Source organism: Podarcis tiliguerta (assembly GCF_965153285.1).
Source record: "Podarcis tiliguerta genome assembly, chromosome: Z".
Classification (NCBI taxonomy): domain Eukaryota; kingdom Metazoa; phylum Chordata; class Lepidosauria; order Squamata; family Lacertidae; genus Podarcis; species Podarcis tiliguerta.
The window spans coordinates 25,686,235-25,705,594 of NC_139553.1; the positions used below are offsets into that span (position 1 = coordinate 25,686,235).

The following is a 19,360-nucleotide window of genomic DNA, read 5'->3' on the forward strand; positions in this document are numbered from 1 at the left end:
CAGGCTCCAAGGGCAGAAAAGGTCTGCCAGGTATTCCAGGGCAGCCAGGATTAAATGGCTTTAAAGGGCCGCTAGGATCACCAGGGGTTGTAGGGCCTTCAGGACCACCAGGTAAGAGCCAAGATTGGAATCTGACTTGAAATAAGTGGGCCTGATGGGAGTGGTAGTCCAAAATAGATGGGGCACCAGGTTTAGGGAAGGCTACTGAGGGACGCGGGTGGTGCTGTGGGTTAAAGCCTCAGTGCCTAGGGCTTGCCGATCGAAAGGTCGGCGGTTCGAATCCCCGCGGCGGGGTGCGCTCCCGTTGTTCAGTCCCAGCACCTGCCAACCTAGCAGTTCGAAAGCACTCTCGGGTGCAAGTAGATAAATAGGGACCGCTTACTAGCGGGAAGGTAAACGGCGTTTCCGTGTGCGGCTCTGGCTCGCCAGAGCAGCAATGTCATGCTGGCCACGTGACCCGGAAGTGTCTTCGGACAGCGCTGGCTCCCGGCCTCTTTGAGTGAGATGGGCGCACAACCCTAGAGTCTGTCAAGACTGGCCCGTACGGGCAGGGGTACCTTTACCTTTTACTTTAAGTGCTCATACTACCTCACATTCCTTACCCCCCCTTTCATTTTGCAATTTTCACAACAGCCCTGTAAGGTGGGTCTGTTTTAATTGCCTCACGCTATTGCAAGTTAAACTACAGCCAGATTGCCTAAAGCCATCTTGCAAGTTCATGATAGAGGCAAGAATTGACCACAGGAATTTCTGATTCATAGCACAGGGCCAAAACAGAAGTTGTGGGTCTATCAGTCATGTGTCAGTCCTGTTTTTGGGCAGTTTCCACTGACTGACTGCAGAGATAGTTTTGCATTATTCTCATTTTAATCTTCAATTATTTTTTTCTTATTTTAATTCTTATTCAGGCTGTAACATAAAAGACATTACATCTTTGCTCTTGTTTTTATTTGAGGCTTCTCTGGCATTCGTGGAGAGCCAGGGCCACAAGGATCCCCAGGACCTGACGGGACGAATGGATTGCCTGGAAATCCAGGCTCCCCTGGTTTGCCAGGGCCAAGGGGGCCGCCTGGTGAAGTGTTTGGTGCTGAAAGCGGAGTTCCAGGGCAACCTGGTCTGCCAGGATTGGCAGGAGATAAAGGCATCCTCGGGGAACCTGGCCTTCCAGGTCCAAAAGGTTAGTTCTGCTGCTGCTAGAGTTGGCTGCTGGTCTGAGAGAGCCCATGATGCAGCCATGATGCCTAAGGTAAGCAGGTCTAGTTCTGCTCAGTGCCTGGATAGGAGATCTGCCTAGGAACCCCAAGTAAAATAAGATGAAAATTTGGGGTCTGGCACTTTCTGGTTTTTCTAATACAGTGGTACCTCGGGTTGCATTACCTTCGGGTAATGTAATTTTCGGGTTGCGAACATGGCAAACCCAGAAGTGTATACTTCCCAGTTTTGGTGCACGCACATGCGCAAAAGTGCTCTATCACGCCGCACGGGTGCGTAGAAATGGCGCCTCTTGTTGTGGATTTTTTGAGTTGCGCACGGACCCCTGGAACGAATTAAGTTTATATCCGGAGGGTCCACCGTACAGCGGTGGAGAACCTCTGGCCCATAGCCATACTAGGCTTGCCAGGGTTCTCCATTTAGCCAAGCCATGCCTGTCTGCCATATTTATTGTCCTTTGAATGTAGGTGTCATTCTCCATTTCCTTGAATTTTGCAACATGCTTTTCACATCTCAACCCATGGATCTGAAACAGCCGTTTCAAGGGGCCAACCACTTCTCTCTTTTCAGGTGCAGATGGGAGGCCAGGTCTGTCAGGTGCGAAAGGCGGACGTGGGGAACCAGGCCTTCTGGGCATTGATGGACCACGAGGACCTCCAGGACCTGGCGGCCCTTTTGGCATTAAAGGAAAGCCAGGTCCAATGGGAGCAGTCGGCTTCCCAGGATCACGAGGTAGGTTGTGTATCAAATGGGAATAACAGGTGGACAAAAATTGGGTTGCATCCAACTATCTTCTACACAGAATCGGCCTAAGTTAGTCTTGCCCATGAATTCCAGTGGGTCTGCTCTCAGCAAGACTGACACTGGATTCTGTAGCCCCCTTTCCTTGCTTTTATACAACTTGGCAGGATTATAGTGATGGGCCTATAAACCTGTGATGTGATGTTCATATTCTTGGGGAGCCTTGGGTGTTGTCGGTCCTGTTCCAAGCAGCCTGGGTGACCCAAAGCAAATGTTCGGGTTTGCGCCAGTAGCAAGACAAGGCAAAAATAGGGCAGGATCTAAGTTCTGACAAGGTAAGTTAATGGTTTCAGGTACAGTGGCACCCTGGACAGCTCCAGACATTGTTCAGCTGGAGACTACATAACAACATAGTCCGAATGTCGTTCCAGCACCAGTCAACCTCAGTCACCTTATTTAAAGTGGTCCAGTCCTTCAAAGGCATTAGTTTATAGAGCTGCAGTTCTCAGGGTGTTTTTAGCAATCAATACAGTGGTGCCTCGCAAGACGAAATTAATTCGTTCTGCGAGTTTTTTCGTTCTACGAGTTTTTTCGTCTTGCGAAGCACCACTGTGTATTGACGGTTTCCCGTAGGAATGCATTGGCGGTTAAAAAAAAAAGGCGCAAGACGTTTCGTCTTGCGGAGCAAGCCCATAGGGAAATCCGTCTTGCGAAGCAACTCAGAAAACGAAAAACTCTTTCGTCTTGCGAGTTTTTCGTCTTCCGAGGCATTCGTCTTGCGAGGTACCACTGTACCTCTTCCCAGGGAACTCTTGAGAAGTGTTGCTCTCTGAGTGGGCTCTGCTAAACAGCTTGCAGCATCCTTAGCATACTATAGTTCCCTGAATTCCTTGGGAGAAGCCGTGACAGTTAAAGTAGTATAATAGTGTTCTAAGTTCATGCTGCTGTTGTGGCCTATGTGTGTGGAGAATGTTTTCATGGGCTTGTGGCCCAGAGGCTCAAAACATCATCTGCAAAAGTGGTAGGGCAGGGTGGCTCCTCAACATTTTGTAGCTATAAAAGCAGCTCGCCTGTACTTATACCTGTGCATTGGTCGCTCCCAGTGAATCATAGTTACAGGTAAGCACCACCATTTCCTGAGTCATTCATTTCATTCATGGCCCTTGTGCTTTCTCCCTCTTCATATGTGTTTGTCTGTTTTTCCTCACCATGTTTCTCTTCCATTTACCACCAACCCCTCCATTTCTGACGTCACTCTGTATTGCTTTCTGGGGTTCTCCACATAGGCTGTCAAGGTGAGAGAAAATGCACTGTAGCATAAAAGCTCCTGGACTAACAGCTATCTAGCTTTTAATGCTACAAGACTTGCATTGACTGTAGGTGACACCCCTTATTTTAATCATAGAGAGAGAAAAACCAATAACAGCCACAAAACATTGTAGTTCGTATGCTCAGATATTGCAACCAACCCAACCTGGACAAGGCTTTTGTGTTCTGGGAATCCCCAACATGGACTTCAGTTTCAATACAGTCCCTCTTCCCCTTCCTCCGCTACCTCCATCCATATAATATAAAATATATTTCACTGTTTGTTTTAAAGAGGAAAAAAATCAGGATGTGACTTTTAAGTGCTGTAATTAGAATCTTACAAAGCTTGTTAGCCTGGTTTCTTCCCCAATTTTAGATGCTGCTTTCCCCAGAAACAACCTGATTTTTTTATATATTAAAAAAAAATGTATTTGAGCATTCCTTTTTCCATGCTTCAACCCTTCACTATGGTGGACCAAACCACAAAACATTTTTAAAAATTAAAAATTTACAGGTGGAAGCAAGCTGAGCAAAGAGTTCAGAGGCTAAATTGGCTAAATTCAGCCCAGCTGATGCCATTACTGTGACCTCCCCTGGGAATGACCACAGATTTAACAGGTTTCGGAAATAACATCTGGAATGCAGAATGATGGAAGCGATGGTGGAAAATGCACCTTGCATCATTGGACCTCTTTTTAGCAACGCACATTATTTGGTTCAGCACAAAGGTGGGGGTAGCGAATGGAATCTGATGTTCCAACTTGTGGCCTGGTTATTTGCAAGTACGACTGAGACGCTTCCCGAACCTTGGCTGATAAATCCTAAATTAACCCAACCATAAGGGGTTTCGCTATTGGCAGTTGTGTAGTGGTGTAGACAGTAACCTTCCTAGGCCTTTTAATTGTTAGATAACTAATGCTTATTATTTATTTATTTTTGCATTTCTAAACTCGTGCATATTAGAAAGGCTGCATGATTGTGGGGTTTCATCCTCTCGTACGCAATGCGACGCTTAGCACAGAGGCGGATTGAAAGAGGGGAGAGAAAGAGAGGATGTGAAATTAAGAGTCCCTACTTGTCTCGATTCAGGAATTCCTGGAGAAAAAGGCAGAAGTGGTGATCCGGGGGCACCAGGCCCCATTGGTATGAAGGGCTTCCCTGGTCTTGTTGGTCTCCCAGGACGTCCTGGTGAACTAGGTTTACCTGGGACACTTGGCCCTCCAGGTGCAGATGGAAATCCAGGTTTTCCCGGATTAAAAGGTAACGAGTGTCAATATTCAATCTGCGTAACCATGTATTGTAATGACAATAATTTTGTCTCACGGCACTTTTTTTTAGATGGAACATCACACTGTTGCCAATCTGGCACTGGCACCCTCCAAATATTTTGGATTACACTATGTTGTCGAAGGGTGCCTTTGTAGGTAGAATGTTGAACGTGGGTGTAGAAGATTCAGGTGGTGGTGTTAAATGGTTGGTTTGCAATTACAAAAACAACAAAACAGTATGAAGGCAGCAATATATAATACCATACCTCAGCAATAACATAGGAACAGCCACAGAAAGTAGTATTGAAAGATTGTCTCACCCCATATATTCCCAACTGATCACTGTGCTCCACAGGTGAAGGCCTCATGCAGATACCATCTTATCAGGAGAGTCATTCCACACAGAGTAGGAATTGGGCCTTTAGTGTAGGGTTTTAAAAAATTATTATTAAGGGCAGTCTTTTCTTAAAAAAAAAATGTTTAGGTGTACTCTTATTTTTCTACTCATATTGAAATACTACCCCTCAATGAGGCCAAATTTAGATTCACAAAATGTTTAGGGGTATGCATCCCCCTGTGTCCCCCCAGAAAGGAAGCACTGATTAAGGGCTATGCAAGAAGGGAAGGAAGGGGGGGGGGAGAGACTTTTGATATGTGAGGGCTAAGTATTGCCAATGTGGCAACATATTCTCCTATCAACCTTGGAGGATAGGTTCAGCCAGAGGGCTCTGGTAAGGTGCGTCTGCCCGCAATATTATGTGACAGAAAGGTCTAGGCCTTTTCTGTCACAGAAAGGGCTATTTCCAAAAGCTTAATTTCCACTAGCCTTCAATTGGCCTAGGATGTGTGTGTCAGGACTAGGTGGACTTTGCCTCACTCCGATTCCAGAGTGGACTTTCCTAATCCAATCCATTCAGACCACAACCCAGATCAAATCAATGAACCACTTCAGAATCCTCATTCTGGTGGATTCTGTTACAAGAGTCCAGGGGTTTAACTGTGTTTAAACATTGGCTTTCCAGTAGATTTTGTTTAAAAATCATTTTCCATTTCTCTGGAAATGGGATGGAATGGACTTAGTCCTATCTTCTCTGACAGCTGGGAAGGACTGGACTAAAATGAGTTTGCTTGTCCTTAATCAGGACCTACTGGTGGGAGGCTAGATGGGTCACAACAGCACCACCACAGCCGTACAAATATATGGTAAAACAATAGGGAGCAGGTACCCACATGCATGTTTGGGCTAGACTTGAGTCCTGGATCTGAAAAGGTGAAAGACTGATACAGTAGACCAGGGGTTCCCAAATAGCTAAGGACTGTGGACCCCTTGTTTTTCAAAAGCCAAGCCATGAAAATTTTGATACCTCTGTGGTAGTTTTTGTTATGTGAATGGTGCCACAGACCTCCTGGGTGAGTTATGCAGGTCCGCAGACCAGCAATTGGAAACCATTGCAGCGGTCTACTTTCCAGTTTCTCTGTGTGTAACAAATTCAATTTGCTGTTTGATGCTAGGAGAAAAGGGCTTTGCAGGTGTCATCGGCTTCCCTGGAATGCTAGGCTTACCCGGAATCCCAGGGGTGAATGGGCTAAAAGGAGCTTCCGGATTACCAGGAAGAGACGGAAATATTGGGTTTCCTGGACTCGATGGTCTAAAAGGTAAGGCTGGCAATTTGGGATTGGGCCAAGCTTCACCTGGATGGGCAAAGCCAGACCCATACCAGCTATTTTGGGGGCCCAATTCAAAGTGCTCGTGTTAGTGATTAAAGCCTTCAATGTCTTAGGCCCCAAATATCTAAAATATGACCTCTTTCCCTAAAGACATTCTCAGTTCCACCTCCCTCAGAAGCTCAGGGGGTGGTGTCCCAGGAGAGGGCATTCTCTCTTCAACCCCTAAGTTGTGAAATTCCCTCCCCACAGAACTATGTCTGGCACCTTCACTATACAGATTTCATCTGCTGTAAATCCCACCTCTACCCTGTTCTTTGATACTTGAGAGCTATATCTTTAGGACTCATTCACATTAATTGATGGTTTTCAATGTTGTGTTTTAAATTGTTGCAACCTACACAGGGACCTTAGGGTAAGTTTGTGTGGCTGGGAGGTGTCTTTATCATTTCACATCATGTCTCTCTTTTCACTTCTTCAGGAGACAGAGGTGACCGTGGTCCTCCAGGACCTCCTGTCCTTAGACCTCTAGAACAGGAGCTTGCATTCAAAGGAAGCAAAGGAGAGCCTGGTTTTGCTGGGAATGCGGGGTTTACAGGACCTAGAGGTACTTGTGGGAGTTCACATAATACCATCCGGTTTCCACTGTTGTCCGTAACCAATTGTTCACCTATTTAACAGCCTAGAATGATGCCACTATTTAAAAAAAAAAAAATTATTAGAGGTTTAATAGTTACAGAAAAAAGAAGAAAGAAACAATAAAAAGTTTAACAGAACAAAACAGTACCTTACAATACATTGAAAATAAAAAGAAAAACAAAAAACAATACAGCAAAACAACAAGAAAAACAAAAACATTTAAAAACACATCCAATATTTCCATATCTTTACCTTTCATTTACTTGTTTCATCGACCTCCTCACACCTCCCTTTTTTGTATTCTAGTTCAATTAGCTATTTCAGCAAATCCTTTCCATCTTTGTCAAATTTTTGTTCTATAATTTATCTTAACACAATCTAACCTTAAATTTTCCACTTTGGCCCATTAACAATCAGTTTTTGCTTAATTCTTTATAACATTTCTGCTAAAACCATATAACTTCATTCCAGCATTCTTCTAACATTCATTAATTTTGCAATATTTCTGTACCTAGAATGATGTCACTAACCCCTTTTAGAGAAACGCCAAACCACACCACATCATACGGCAGGAGGGCATTCCACAGGGCAGGTGCCACTACTGAGAAGGCCCTCTGCCTAGTGGACCCGCTCCCAGTGGACAAATTTTATGATATTTGGAATTCAGTTGCATAAGTACCATAGTAAGTTAATATCTGGTTAACTACAATAACAATTCCCCCTCTTTTTTAGTAATGTACACAATATTTATTGTTGTTGTGTTTTGATTTCTGCATGGGCACTGTTCCTTGTTTCTTCTTCTTTTTGTGTGTGTCTTATCTTACTCTGTGCACTTGTACTTCTGTACCTTTATTTTTCAATAAAGAATAAAAAAATAAAATATTTACACAACTTTCTGTAGATATCTGAAGGCAACCCTTTAATGGGGAGATTTTAATATCTGATATTTCCTTGTGTTACTTTATATTCTGTTGGAAGCTGTCCAGAGTGATGCAAATAATAAATTATTATTATTATTATTATTAGGTACATGGGGCGTTGCTTCACCAGCATCAGCCAGTCCTCAGCCAGCCATTCTCATGTAACAATCAACCCAGGAGGTGGCAGCACTACCCATCTGCCTGCTCTTCCTTAGTCACAGGGCTCATCCACACTTCACCTTTTGCCCCATGTTTTCTAGACACTGGTCTGTGCATTGAAGCTCCGTGTCCAAGTGCTTTCCCTTTTTTCATAGAATCCTAGAATTGTAGAGTTGGAAGGGGTCATGAGGGTCATCTAGTCCAACCCCCTGCAATGCAGGGAATATTTTTGCCCAACGTAGGGTTTGAACCCATAACCCTGAGATGAAGAGTCTCATGCTCTACCAGGGCTTCCTCCCCCCCCCCCCATTTTGTCCCGCTGCTTTCCACAGGAAACCCACCCACTCTTTATTTTTTATTTATTTTTTTAAAATTTATTATTAATAATTTATTTGCAACATAATCCATAACAGCTCATACATACATACAAACAAACAAACCCACCACCATTGACAATTTAGTTATCAGAATTAAATTCCTATCCCCTTACATAAAGAAAACATAACATAAAAATAAAATATTTCCTTTATCCTGTAAATGGCCTCCTTCATTACTTCTTGTATACTGTTTCTTTTATATGTGATTATTACAATTTTTCCTAGTTATGACTTAAAAAACTGCAGTCTCCTGTAGAAATTAATCAAAACAAGTCCAGGTATATATTTTGGGGCATTGTTTGCTAAAATATTCTCTGCATTTTCCCCATTCTTTTTGAAATTCTTGTCTGGGTTATCCCCTAATTGTCTCTGTTAATCTGGCCAGTTCAGTATAATCTAATAATTTATCCTGCCATTCCATTTTTGTTGGCACAAGTTCTTTTTTCCAATTTCTGGCAATTAAGATCCTCCCCGCACCTGTGGCATAAAGGAATATTTTCCAATCTTCTTTTGCTATACCTGTGTCTGTTATTCCTAATAGGAAAGCTTCTGTATTTTTCACAAAGTTATATTTGAACATTTTTTTAAATTCATCATATACTATGATGCGGTAAAGCAGAAGGGACACTTCTAAATATCTGGTGGACTTGTGAAAAAATCAAAAGCTTCTGGTATATAGTATAGTGTATGAGGAAACCCACTCTTTAACGCTGACTTGGAACAAACGGCAATTCGGATTTTTACACAGATAGCCGTTTGCTCTGATTCAGTGGTAAAAAACGTTTTTTCACATGGAAAGCACCGGGCCAAGAAAAGGAAGGAAAGAAAGGCACTTGGACACAGAACTTTAAAGCAAGCATCCCCAAACTTGGCCCTGTATACGTTTTGGGACTACAATTCCCATCATCCCTGACCACTGGTCAAGTTAGCTAGGAATAATGGAGGTTGTTGAGATGGTTGGACAGTGTTCTCGAAGTCTGACATGGGTCAACATGAGTCTGACCAAACTGCGGGAGGCAGTGGAAGACAGGAGTGCCTGGCATGCTCTGGTCCGTGGGGTCATGAAGAGTCGGACATGACTGAATGACTAAACAACAACAAGTCCCAAAATATGGAGGGCCGAGTTTGGGGGTTCCTGCTTTAAAGCATGGATGATCTGTGCCTAGAAACATGTCACAAAAGGAAGTCTGGATCAGCCTTCAATGTTGTCTTGTTGTCCATCAGGAAGAAGGAAGAGGGCAAAACTGGGAAAACTAGACTGAGTTGGCTACGGCTTTATGGGCTCTAGCTCCACCTACTGTTGGACTCCCTGTGTTCCTCCCTACCAGCCACCACAGATCATAACAAGTTTGCTTTGCTTTCCTGTAGGGAACAAGGGACTCCCTGGTCCCCGTGGACAGCCAGGACCCCCAGGAATAGCTGGGCTTCCAGGCAGAGAGAAAGGACCTCCTGGAGACTCAGGTCTCCCTGGAACATCTGGTTCTCCTGGCTTCCCAGGACAGAAGGGAGCCTCTGGCATCCTAGGTTTTCCAGGAATGCCTGGAGGAAATGTAAGTATGCCTGTTTCTGGGGACTTATGTTGGATTCCTTTTGACTGCTTTCAAGCACATTCAAAGCAAAGTCTTTCCCTCAGAGAGTTCTGGGAAGTATGGCTTGTTAAGGCTTGCTGGAGATTGTAACTCTGTGATGGGGTGAACTACAGTGCCCAGAATTATTTGAGGGAAAGAATGTGTTTTGAGTGTGCTTTAAAGTTACAGTGTATACAGCAGAGTACTACTGTCCTGCTCTGAATGGAAGCAGGTCATGTACATCATTTCACCATGTAAACATTAGGTCTGGCTTTTGTGGATGCCTACAGGCTTCCACTGTTTTGTGGGAGGGGTTAAAGTGCATACTAGAAACTTAGGTTTGTGCAATTAAACTGGATTACAGTGCTCTGTCACCTGGGCACAACAAATCCACTCTAAAAAGCACACAGGGACTCTTTTTACTTAGCAAAGAGATGGGGAAATGCCCTGAAAAGCATGGGATGAGTGAATAATTAGCAGGAAGACGTATAAACAGAACAAATGCTCAATATATACTGTGTGGGATAAATTGCAGTACAGTGGTACCTTGGTTCTCGAACAGCTTAGTTGTCAAACAAATCAGCTCCCAAACCCGGAAGTTCAGATTTGCGAAAGTTTTTTGGAAGCCGAACCTCCATTAATGCAGGAAGGGGTTAGGATCACAGAGTAAGCTGTTGGTGCTAGAGTTGACTAAGTCATGCCCCCTCACCTCTGGTAAAGAAGGGAGTGAAGATTCTTTGCTCACTCTCAGTCTACCATGTGAAAATTGCAAGGATTGGAGGTCTGGAACTGAGGCTCCAGGCACAGACCACATGTTTAGAAAAGTTTTCTACTGTATTTTGTAACAAGATTTCTGCCTGAGTTTTTCCTGCTGCCGTATGGAAAGGCACATGAATCTGACCTTTGATGTGTTTGTAAACTTACTAAACTGTGTGGTCTGTTCACTGCAAGGGGGTAGAAAAGGAACCACTTTAAACAACTCAGGACAATATATTTAAAAGGTTTAAGCAGCCTAAATTCCCACACTTTATTGCTGCATGTTTTGTGACTTTTTAAAAACCACTTTTTCTGAAAACTCTTGTTGCCCTGCATTTCAGATTTAGGGATCCAGTGAATTCTTTTAACCAAATACATTTGTATCATAATCCTGACAAAACAGACATAGTCTAACCTCCTCATAAGCTTTGAGCAAACACATAAAGATGAATACTCAGTGAGGTTGAGTGGAGGAGTCCTCTGTCTTTCTGAACCCTTTGTGAACACGGACTTGGATGTGGGCTGGACCTTTCACAAGGACCAGTTCCATGTGGACATCACCAGGGAATGACTGTCAGAAGCTGTGCATAGCAATGGGCGCTGCTGTTTCGTAGTGGTGAACATTGTGAGGCCATACATTTCTCTCTGCCCTGCTGATGTAATTTTATCTATAATACCTTTTACTAGCTTTAATGTTAATGTATCCTGCTCTGGAATATGTTATTCTGTGAAAGGTGAATTATAAATAAAGTGATTTCCTTCACCAGGGTGATGCGGGTTTGATGGGGCCATCTGGATTCCCAGGGAATACGGGATCGCGTGGTTCAAAGGGTAAGTCACTGGTGTGATATTTTCAGGTACCATTTCCAACGGGGAAACTACAAAGGGGCCACAGCAGGAGATAGTGCTAATGGGGAACGTAAAGTTGTGTGTTGTGTGCATTGGTGGAGATGTGCTAGAATGGGACGAGTAGTTAAGTATTGTATGATTTATGTAGATGTATACATTTGAGTATACATCAAATGAGGGACGCGGGTGGCGCTGTAGGTTAAACCACAGAGCCTAGGACTTGCCAGTCAGAAGGTTGGCGGTTCAAATCCCGTTGCTCGGTCCCTGCTCCTGCCAACCTAGCAGTTCGAAAGCATGCAGTGTAAGTAGATAAATAGGTACCACTGTGGCGGGAAGGTAAACGGCGTTTCCGTGCGCTGCTCTGGTTCGGCAGAAGCGGCTTAGTCATGCTGGCCACATGACCCAGAAGCTGTACGCCAGCTCCCTTGGCCAATAAAGCGGATGAGTGCCGCAACCCCAGAGTCGGACACGACTGGACCTAATGGTCAGGGGTCCCTTTACCTTTACCTTATACATTTGAGTAATCAGAATTTGAGTGTGATGAACAGGTGTTAGTGGTTGGCGGGGGGGAAGTATTGTATATTGTGAGTCAGGATGTGCCTTGGTAAGAGGGAGGCTGAGGAAAGGAGGGAGCCCTTGATCCTGAAGACATTTTGCAAAATGTGCTGCTATCTTTTTGGTTTTTGCAGGATCTTATTTTTTTATTGTAGTCTTTTACAGATAACTCACAAGTTAATGTGTGTTTAACTTATGCACATTCAGCTTTATACTCGTGGCAAAAAGATTTTTTTAAAAGAAAATTGAAAAGGGACAAAAAGCAGACAGGCATCTAGGGGGAGAAAACTCTGGCACCCCACCCATCACTGCACCCAGGATGTTTTGACTACATGTGATTTTAGCTTTATGCGCTATGCCTGGAACATAACCCCTGGATGAGTGTTGTATAATATGTAGTTCTTCAGTTTTATTGTTTTGTGTGTGTGTGTGTGTGTGTGTGCGCGCACACGCATGTATGCGCACTAGAGAAAGAGAGAGAAGGACTTGGTAATTTTGTAAACTGCTTGAAAGTGTACATATGTTAAGTGTTATAAATATATGTTAAATAAATGAAAGTAATTTTGTTTTTTTAACCATCTTTGGTTCTCCTAGTAACAGGCAGCATTTAAAGTGAAAGAAATGCCATTGCTCTGCTCTCATAACACTTGAACCGTTGGCCGCTTAATGAAAGTGATTGGCAGGTTCAAGACTAGGAACACACCACATAATTAATTTACATGGTTCAGTGCCACTCTGCTGTAGGACTCACCAATAGCTTGTGATATATGGACTGCTGCCTCGTGTGGTGAGCCACTGAACAGCAAAGTGACAGCTTCTCCAGGATGTGACTTCATGAACTGAAACTGACCCCTAACCATTAAGTCCAGCCATTGGATCCTCTCTGACAGGAGGGAGTATATGAGGGTTTCCTGTTCCAGTTGAGCTTTGTTCAAGTGAAATGGCCTTCCTAAGCTCTGGTGTGCTTCTCTATCCTTGGTGGTGCATCATTTCTAACTCTCTGAGAGTTGCAGCTTACATGGGAACCTCTGGAGACATAATAGTGGTGGTGGTTGTTCCCTTCTTCCAGGTGACCGAGGAGAATCATTTGGAATCCCAGGTGGTGTAGGACCTAAGGGAGAACAAGGGGACCCTGGACTTCCAGGTATAGAACTGATGGTGATCTTTGAAAGGTTTCTGAAAGGAAAAGCTTCTGATTAAGCTTTTGATTAAGCTTCTGATTGATTATACTCCTTTAGTTTTAAGATAAAAGTAGGTAGTCGCATTATTCGCAATTTTTCAGATTGCCACTGTCAGAATGGGGCTATATTGGACATTCTCTATCTGCTACCACAAGGGCTCTTGCACTAGCTGACATGTGGGTGTTAATTCTGCACAACAGAGGAATCCACCACAACAGTTGCAATCACAGATATTTGTTGCATAATAGATTACACAGCCTATTGCACAACAAAGTTACTAGCAGCCTAATAATGCATTCTCAGGTGCAACAACACTCCACTAGTGCGAAATATATCTCCAATGGAACAATTATATACGCTAAGTGACTTTAACTTAGCACTGCTGACCTGTCTCTGATGGCACACACCATGTGTTTTGGATGTAGATACATGCTTGGGGAGGGGCAGAGCTCAGTGATGTATTTTGCATGTGAAACATCCCAGGCTGAGTCCCTGGCAATTCCAGCTTAAAATTTAGTGAGTTGGGAAAGATGCAGGATGATTGGTGGTGGGCCAGTGGCCAAATGGACCAGTGCATCAAATATCTAAGACAGTGACAAGACTTCCTGTGTGATCTTTTGAGGTGCAAGAGGACTTGATGGACCAAAGGGTGAGCCAGGATTCCCAGGAAGCGTTGGGATAAAAGGAAGTAAAGGTGCACCGGGGGACTTTGGCCAAGATGGACCACCAGGTATCTATGCTCTTTTGCGGGTAGTTAACCAGACAAGCCATGTTTCCTATGAGATGAATATTCAGTTCAACAAATGCATGGGAACGCTGCCTTCTTTTCCTCCCCTCCAAGACTTTATATTAGCAAGTGGGGTTTAGTGGTGGCAACAGGGGTTGCCACCCTTAGCACCCACAAGGCCTCTGAGTGCCTTGGTCATGAGATGGTGAGAGTGGTTACTTTTTACATCCTTACATACTATAGAGCTGAAGGAGGAAGTTGGAAGCGTGACCTCACTAGATGACCCTGGGACAGGCACTTCCATCCACTGAGTTTTGCTGAAAGTAGACCCACTGAAATTAATGAACCCAACTTAGTCATTTCCATTAATTTTAATGGTCTGAGTATGGCTAATGTTGGATAAACCCAGTGTTGACAATGCTCAGCTAGACTGACCAATGGTCTATTGGTAGGAAGCAATTTCCTACATTCCTGCAGCCTTCCTCCTGCACTTGTTTTCTTGAAAATTCACCTGAGTTCAATGTACACATGCTCACTGCTTTGGAGAGTCCAAACTTTGCTGTGTAGGTATATGGATTACAGTAACTGTCTGCTGTTGTGCTGTTGAAGCTTTTTCCTGCTATTGTTGGGGGGTTGATTTGTATTTTTCATGAATTGCCTGGGTTTTATTTTTATGTTTCGTTTTGCTTTTATGTGTGCTTATGCTCTCAGGGTTACTTGGGTTCTTTTTGCACAGCAAGAGATCTCACAAGTTAAATAGATAATAATAATGTGTCATGCATTTTAAGGCTGTATCTTAATCTGTTGATTCTTCCTCTCCCCCTGCCCATGTCCCAGGTTTCCCTGGAGTTGGGATTTCAAGGGGCAACCCAGGTTTTCCAGGCATTCCTGGGCAGCGTGGCCCTCCAGGACTTACAGGGCTTCCTGGCATTGCGGGGCTAAAAGGTATGGGTTTATTTTCTTAAATTACCCAAAATGTTGGTAGGGAAGCAGATCTGGAAAGACAAAGGTTGACATGAACCATTAATCACCCTGAGAGCAGACTGACTGAAGTCAACAGGCTTCGATCCATTGTTCATTTCAGTGAGTCCAGTATCGGGGCCATTTCGGAAGGGAGGCATGTGCAGGGAATTTCCCACCAAGTCAGTGACAGTCAATAGCTAACTATGAAGTCAGGGCACCATCATTGGTACTGTGCAAGCATGTGGTTGCAGACAGTTAGATATCCCTGGTGCAGGTGTGAGTTGCCAGTGCCAGCCCACAACAGAGGTGACTAGCTTGACCTCCCTCTGACTAAGTTACTGCTTCATACTAAGGTGGAGGGGAGTGAGGTTGCCATGGTGCAAATGCTCTGGCAGGAGCACCAGATAGGTTCTGCTAGGACATTTGCACTATGCTGACCTCTCCAGAGCTTTGCTCCTCTCTATCCTACTTTACAGCACCAGCTCAGCTGGAGGGAGGAGGGTGAACAGCCCCACCCCATTATGCTATCTTTGCTGCTGCTATGATGGTGAGTCAGTACAGAGCCTTTTCAGCAGTGGCCTCAAGATAAAGGAATAGGGTAGGACAGTTCTACTTCCTCACTCCGGGTTTTTAGACTTCATTTGTTGAATTAAATTTATACAGCTGGCCATCAATGTATCAAATAATATTTCCTAGGTGGCTTATAGGCATAACAGTATTAAAAAAACATACAGTATATAATAATTAAAATCAACATTAAACTGTGAAACCTTTTGTAAACTGCTTTGAGGTTTGTTTTTTACAATCAAATGGTACATAATTTTTATGACTTAGTAAAAATAAATAAAATTAAAGATGGGGGGAACCTTTCTTGATCATGATACTATCAGGGCAGACATATTAGGTCCCACTTTCAGTACCCTTTACACCTGCAAATATTTTGCTGTGGACACACTGCTTTATTTCTAGTCAGTATATATCCTGTAACTTAGTGCTAAAATCCTGTGACTTTTTATACCACAAATGTTCTGGCTTATTTTCCTGCTTTTGTTGCTCTGTAGCTGTGGTTCTCACACTTTTTTTCTCTGAGCCACACTTTCAGGAAAAAAATTTGCTTGCAGCATACCAAAAAAATTTTATTGTTAAAAAATACATTGGGAAACAAAAAGAAACACAGAACGCAACTACTTTGCAATATGATCATGGAACATCCAGAAAGTATAAAATAGGTCAGGTATATAAGAACGTGAATCATTCCCAAACTATAATATTGATTGTCTTTGAATTTTCCTGCTACACTTGCATAACATGCCACACCCTTTGGGAATCACTGCTCTACAGCACCGTGGAGAGCAATGATGTGGTAGCCCTGGGGAATAATTGCAGAACAAACCGAAGCAGAACCAATCCCTCATAATGCACTATTCTTGTGTCAAGAACATGTAGTAGAATATGCTCACAATAAAACGCCTGTCTGAAAGCGCCCTCCATTTGTATCTTTAAAGGTGACTATAAGCCTTGCTATAGGTCCACTGGCTCACAAGGCAGGGCAAATAAATCTTCGAATAAATAAAACAATTTTCCTCCAGTGTCTCAGTTGATTCCTGTTACTCAATTCAGTGTTTTCCAAATATCTCCTCAGGATTCCCCGGCTCTCCAGGCTTGACTGGCTTAAATGGTTTACCAGGCACAAAGGGCTCACCTGGAACACCAGGTAAATAAATTGAAACAGACTAGGAAGACACCTAATAACATGGGCACCTGCTCCATCTTTTGGTAGTTTTCTCCAAGACGACCTGTGAACCTTGAGGTCCTGGAATAGAGAACCTCAGGGCTGCCAAACGTGACCCTCCATGTCTCTCTCTGGCTCTTGAAACGCTCCCCACACACCTCCTTGACCCATCATTTCACCCTCACTTGAGTGCTTTTGTCTGGCTGCAATGTGTCCTGAGACTGGGGCAATTTGTCTTGCTTGTTTGGGTGGGGAAGGGAGAGGGGAGTGAGTGTGTGTGTGTGCACCTGCAGAAACCGCTGACTTCTGTGTGTGTGTGTGATGTAGCCCAGTGGCGTAGCGTGGGGGGTGCAGGGGGGGCCGGCCGCACCAGGCGCAACGTCTGGGGGGGGGGCCACGCTCGCACTCGCAGCTCTCTGCCCCTACTAAAATCCACAGGTTAGGGGGCGCAAATTACTTGCCTTGCCCCGGGTGCTGACAACCCACGCTACGCCACTGATGTAGCCTGGTGCACAAAGGTAAAGGTTGTGTTTTTTGCCTTGCTGCTGTCATGTGTCCCCCGCCCCCTGCCCCCTCCCAAGGTTGCCTGTGAGGGGATGTGGCCACTTCAAATCCTTTGACAGCCAATTCCTAAAGTAGCCTTTGCCATCTCCACAACCTATACCCAAATCCCTAAATATCACAGTGATGAGATTAAGGTATACTTTTCTTTAACCCTCTCGGAAATTCCATTCTCTGCAACAATTTTTGTGGTCTGTTTAAATTTCCTTGCACTGCCAACATTCTCAACTAAGTGCCAGAACAGGATACTGTGCCCCCAGCAGAGGAGGAAAGAAGTGTTGTGTGGCCCATTGTCGGGGGGGGGCAGTTCTTTGATGGCGTTTAATGGACTGCTTTGACCTGCTTTTCATCCTCCCACTCCTTGTTTAGGTCTAAGTGAAATTGGACTTCCAGGGCCTGCAGGAATGCCAGGTGCCAAAGGAGAACAGGGTGTTCCCGGTTTTCAAATTGGACCCCCAGGCTTGCCTGGACAGAAGGGACCTGCAGGAGACTTGGGTAAATAACAGCAACCGCAAAGAAATCATAAACAGCAGCTGAAAGAGACCATGAGCTAGAAGAGGAGTGTAGAGAGCTGGTGCAGCAGAATGGTTAAGATACTGGACTATGGACAGGGAAGTCCCTGGTTCATATTTCACCTCTGCCATGAACTCGGAAGCTGGCCTAACACAAACCTCTCTCTGTCCCCCCCCCCCCCACTTGTACGTCTCCTAGATGTTGATCACTCTCCCATCAGCCTAAAATAGCATGGCCAAGGATTGGGAGCAATGGGAACTATGACCCAACATCTGGATTGTATACAGGTTCCCATCCCTCTTGTAAGAGTTACAAAAGTGTTATGTTCACACACACAGTTCTTTTTTTTGTAAAATGTTTAGGGGTACTCTCATTTTCCTACTCATACTGAAATACTGCCCCTCAATGAGGCCAAACTTAGATTCACAAAATGTTTAGGGGTATGCATACCCCTGCGTCCCCCCAGAAAACAGCACATTATATATATAAGAGAGTGTGTGGAGATCATGGTGGCAAATATTTCTGCCTTAAAGCAATGGGATAAAAATAAAACAACTTATCTTAAATCATCCAAAAACAATAGCTGAGCTTGTGACAATAAATGACATTGCACGTTAAGCTCCATGCTACATGCTCCACTTCTGATTGAATATCTGATACGTATTTTATATAATAAATGTTTTCTTAAGGATGTCGTCATGCCACAGTTTGCATGGCTGCCAACTGGTGGTGCTACATGCTACAGCATGACAACAAAGAGGGCTCTTGGAGCTGCTGAGCCATAGCTGCAGTGTTGGAGGGTGAGGGGGAGTGAACGAGAGACTCTGGCAGGTGACTGAGACCAGTAAATGAGTGGCTGGGTAGCCCAGGCCAGCTGGTGGAGTAGGCCAGCAAGTGGAGGTTTGGCCAGGGTAGTGGTAGCTTTGGCAAGGAGGGAGGGGGAGCGGTGGTTTAGGCGAGGGGATGGTGTTGGTGAGCAAAGTGAGCTGGATCGCGCAGCCCCTAGTTCATATTCTTCTAGTTAATCTTTGTCCATGTCACTTTAGGTCGTCCTGGAGCTATGGGTCCTCCTGGTTTGCCAGGGCCTCCAGGCACATCTCTTCCATCAAAAATTCCTGGGAGACCCGGTGATGCTGGACTTCCTGGAGAAGATGGTAGACCAGGTATGGAGTTGGGAGTCTGACCACTTGGCTTTAGAAATTAAACTGGAAAGAGAGAGACACATTAATCAAGCACCAGCGAAGCCCTGACAGGAGAATCTGCCAGAATGTGTGGTGGAATCCTGCAGTTCAGGAATACAACCTCCCAAAAGCTGGATCCAAAGGCTTTAAGTTCTATAATCAGCATAATGTACGCAAATTAGGTTGAATAATGACCTTGCATGCATTTAACCAGCAGCATGCATATGCTGCTTAATGCATATGCTGCAGAATGAATTGAACAACTATAGCAAAAGTCTTGTGTTAATGTGCTTAATGTGCTTGAACGAACCAAGTCAGTTCAAGGCAGCAAACAAAATTGCAAGCATAAATATGCAATAATATGTTTAAAAATAAAAGCACTTCTTATTTTGAAATATATTATTGTACATTTATGCTTGTAATTTCATTACTTTAAAAAATCCAATGCATTAGATATAATTCAGACAGTATAAAAGCCTTTTCCA

At 44.1% G+C, this 19,360-nt stretch overlaps 1 protein-coding gene across 6 annotated transcripts in view; it reads left to right on the plus strand.

Moving 5' to 3' along the window:
• COL4A6 (collagen type IV alpha 6 chain) overlaps nt 1–19,360 on the plus strand; it is a 174,703-nt gene that overhangs the window by 136,468 nt on the left and 18,875 nt on the right. For all 6 annotated transcript variants that reach the window (XM_083423343.1, XM_083423345.1, XM_083423342.1 and 3 more), the window contains 14 exons: nt 4–111; nt 956–1,177; nt 1,783–1,944; nt 4,351–4,521; nt 6,042–6,185; nt 6,676–6,801; nt 9,658–9,839; nt 11,381–11,444; nt 13,087–13,161; nt 13,821–13,928; nt 14,763–14,870; nt 16,531–16,602; nt 17,551–17,676; nt 18,741–18,857. In XM_083423343.1, the coding sequence (XP_083279469.1) occupies nt 4–111; nt 956–1,177; nt 1,783–1,944; nt 4,351–4,521; nt 6,042–6,185; nt 6,676–6,801; nt 9,658–9,839; nt 11,381–11,444; nt 13,087–13,161; nt 13,821–13,928; nt 14,763–14,870; nt 16,531–16,602; nt 17,551–17,676; nt 18,741–18,857 (1,785 nt within the window). The remainder of the gene's footprint in view (nt 1–3; nt 112–955; nt 1,178–1,782; nt 1,945–4,350; nt 4,522–6,041; nt 6,186–6,675; nt 6,802–9,657; nt 9,840–11,380; nt 11,445–13,086; nt 13,162–13,820; nt 13,929–14,762; nt 14,871–16,530; nt 16,603–17,550; nt 17,677–18,740; nt 18,858–19,360) is intronic.